At 47.6% G+C, this 3,389-nt stretch overlaps 1 protein-coding gene across 1 annotated transcript in view; it reads right to left on the bottom strand.

Annotated features, from left to right (window-relative positions):
* RTN4 (reticulon 4) overlaps positions 1–664 on the bottom strand; it is a 52,106-nt gene extending 51,442 nt beyond the window's left edge. The window contains 3 exon segments of the mRNA XM_014448312.2: positions 7–98; positions 101–149; positions 151–664. Coding sequence (XP_014303798.1) covers positions 7–98; positions 101–149; positions 151–432 — 423 coding nt within the window. The 5' untranslated portion in view covers positions 433–664.
* Between the last annotated feature and the right edge of the window lie 2,725 nt (positions 665–3,389).

Raw genomic sequence — 3,389 nt, 5'->3', positions numbered from 1 at the left:
GGAGGCCCGGCCCGGAGGCTCGTCGTCCTCCGGGAGCTGGGAGGGCGAGGCTGCGGCAGCGGACGGCAGGGATGGCGCGGAGGACGCGGGACTCGGTCCCAGGGCTGATGCCTCTCCGGGGCGACGGGGGGCGCGGCCGGCAAGGGCCCCCCGGGGCGCGGGGGGCACGAAGTCATTGTCGAAGTCCAGCAGGGGCGCGGTGGGGGCGGAGGCGGTGGGCACGGGGGCCGCCGACAGCCCGGCGGCGGGCTTCCTCTCCAGCACCTCCAGCTCCTCCAAGTCCTCGTCCTCGTCCTCCTCGTCCTCTTCCTCCTCGTCCTCTTCCTCCTCGTCCTCGGGCTCCCTCACGAACTGGTACTTGAACGTGGGCTGAGGCCGGGGCGGGTGGTCCGAGGACGAGGAGACCCGAGACGACTGGTCCGCGTCTTCCATGGCTGGCGGGTCGGAGAGGATGCTGCAGCTGCGGCCGCCGCCGGACGCTTCTCCTCCGCGGCGCGGGCTGTGGTGGGGGCTGGGGAGCTCTGAAAGGGGCAGAGCCGAACGAGCTGAGGGACCGGCAGAGGCGACGGCTCCCGGAACAATGAGGCTGCCCCTCCTGCCTCCGCACCCGTGATGCGCCACCCGCCCCGTCCCCAGTTGCCGCCGCCGCCGCCCAGACCGGCGTAGGAGAGAGGCCAGCAGACTCTCCGCCCAGTTTGGCGCGATTCCTCCTCCCCTGCGGGCGGGGGCTGGCGCGGGAGGGAGGGAGCCAATCGGCTACAGGATAGTGATAAAGGACAACCGGCCGGCCCAACGGAAAGGAGGAGAGGCGAAAGTGGGTGTGGCTTACTGCGCTTCCTCTCTCTTACCGGCTGGGTTGGGTTCGGTGGGCGGGGTTTGAAACTGGCAACCCCGCCCTCCCCCGTGGGTAGTTTAGTAGAGGGGCTGGGAGGGAGAGAGGCTGGGAGGGAGGTGGGAGCGTGGAGGAGGGGGTCTGGCCGTGCCCACAGCTGCAGGTCCGCTGCAGTTAGAGGGCTGCGAAAGCGAGCCAGCTGCCGGCCCTGGGGGTGGGAGAGACTCCTGACTCGCCACCGGAAGGGCGTTATCCTGGGTGGAAACTTTCCTCCCAGGAAAGGGAAAAAACCCAGAGTGCACAAAGGTACTAACAAACGGGACTGTGGAGTCGGCCCTAAGGATTGAAATACACATTGCATTTTAAAAGATTTTTTAAATAAAGAATTCTGTTGTTTTAAACTTAAATTCCCAGGCCACGTTATTACTACTACCATCACCACCTAAAAAGAAAAAAAGAAAAAGAAAATTTTTGACAAGGGTAAGATCACTCCTGGTCTAAATTGCTGACCCTGGATGAGGTAGGCAAAACAGAGCTGGGCTGGACCATCTGGGGCTGGGGCGGGCCGTGAGAAAGTCCACTCATCTCCTTCCAGGAGGCTGTTGAGATCTGCCGGATGCTGGACTCTCACATGGTAGGAGGATGAGTCAGTCACCCAAAGAGAGAGGGAGGGAAGAGAGAAAAGTGGCAACAGAACGAAGCCTTGGAAGGCAAATTTGATTCACATTACATTTCAGTCACCTTAGGCTCATGAGTCAACATTTCAGATGATTCAGGCTTTCTGGGAGCCAGTAAGCCCAGCACTCATTTCTTAGATATGCCAGTATGAGCGTGATTCCCAGCCCACTTTTTCCAAAACTGGAGAGAGTTTAAGGAAAATGGCTACAGAACATGTAAGTGTCGGCATCCAGAGGGTTAGAGAACCCTTTTATCCTTTTGATATGCCTTCCAAAAGTCTTTGCTGCATGCCTAACCTGGAGGCCCTGGACAGAGAGGGAAAACCTGTTACAGTTGCTGGCAGGCCAGGCCAGCACCGTCCAATACTTTAATCACTGGCCTACTTGTTGTGGCTGCACGGAAACGTGACTAGCTAAAAAGCCTAAATGGAGTGTGTTGTAAGTTTAAAATGCACATTATATTTTGAGTTAGTACCCCCCCCCCAAAATTTAACTATCTCAATTTTTATTAGTCACATATTGGAATTGATAATATTTTAGATTCATTGAGATGAGTATTTTTCATTTCTTTTATTTTTACTTTTTTTAATGCAGCTTTTAGAACATTTTAAGTACATATATGACTCACATTATATTTCTATTGGACGGTGCTAGTCTAATTTAATGATTAAGAAACTTTGATTGCCATGGGGAGTCACTAGTTATTTAAGCAAATTCTTACCTCCAACTAATTAATATTACCCTACACTTAATTAGAGTATTAAAAAGGAAAAGTAGGGGTTGTAGGGGAGGGAAAAGGGATGAATTGGTGGAACACGGGATTTTTAGGTCAGTAAAACTATTCTGTATGATACTGTGATGAAGGATACATGACATTATGTACTTGGCAAAACTCATAGACCTGTATAACACAAAGAGTGAACCTGTGGGCTTTAGCAAATAATACTTGACTTTGGTTCATAGATTGTAACAAATGTACTACACCAATGTAAGATGTTAGTAGTAGGGGAAATTGTGGTTGGGGGATTGGCATGGGAGTGTATGAGAACTCTGTTCTGTTTAATTTTTCTGTAAAGGTATAACTACTCTAAGAAAAAAAGTTTGTTTTTTTTAAAGGGAAGGTATAACAAAATTTCCTGGCAATGTAACCTGATCAGGTTAATTATCAACAATACATTCACAACCTGGCATATCAGTCCCACAAAGATGAACTTGCTTTATTTATACAAAATGGTTATGAGTTGCTTTCAGCTTTTGTTTATGGTTTGTTTGAGGAGTTAGAAACAGTGTAAGAAGAGGGAATTATTAGTGTAGAATTTGGGGGCAGGAGGTTTAACACCAAAGTAAAAATTTTAAACAGAACAGATTACTACAATGATAACTAAATTGTTTCAAGTATTTGTCAAAATTATAAAAAATCATACATGATTGTCAAGTGTAAGTGCATACACACACAAAAATATACTAGCAAAATTTTATTATATGAACTTTTTTCTGTTAAGTCACAATTTAGCTATCAGCAGTTCAGTCTTCCCCAAACTGTTTTTGTCACTATGATTGTTCTGAAACTCCTTGATGGAAAGTTTCAAAGGGTTTTCATATGTTATCAAGTTGCTCATATGATATTTCTGCACTCATATATATTTGTACCTGCTATTACTAAAACAGTCACAAGAAATGTGTTTAATTTATTTAAAGTGTCACAAAAGAATAATTACAGAAAATGGTAGATTTGCAACTTTAATTGTAAATAGCAGCAAATACTGAAGCAGTAATATACGCACTCTCCTCTGACATAGAAGAAATACAAGAATTTTATATTATTGATCTTGGTGGTTTCTATAAAATCAAGTGTTTGATGGATGAATAAGAGTAAAGAC

Source organism: Myotis lucifugus, unplaced genomic scaffold (assembly GCF_000147115.1).
Source record: "Myotis lucifugus unplaced genomic scaffold, Myoluc2.0 scaffold_6, whole genome shotgun sequence".
NCBI classification, from domain to species: Eukaryota; Metazoa; Chordata; class Mammalia; order Chiroptera; family Vespertilionidae; genus Myotis; species Myotis lucifugus.
The sequence above is the reverse complement of the archived record's forward strand: the minus strand, read 5'-3'. Positions and strand labels throughout refer to the sequence as shown.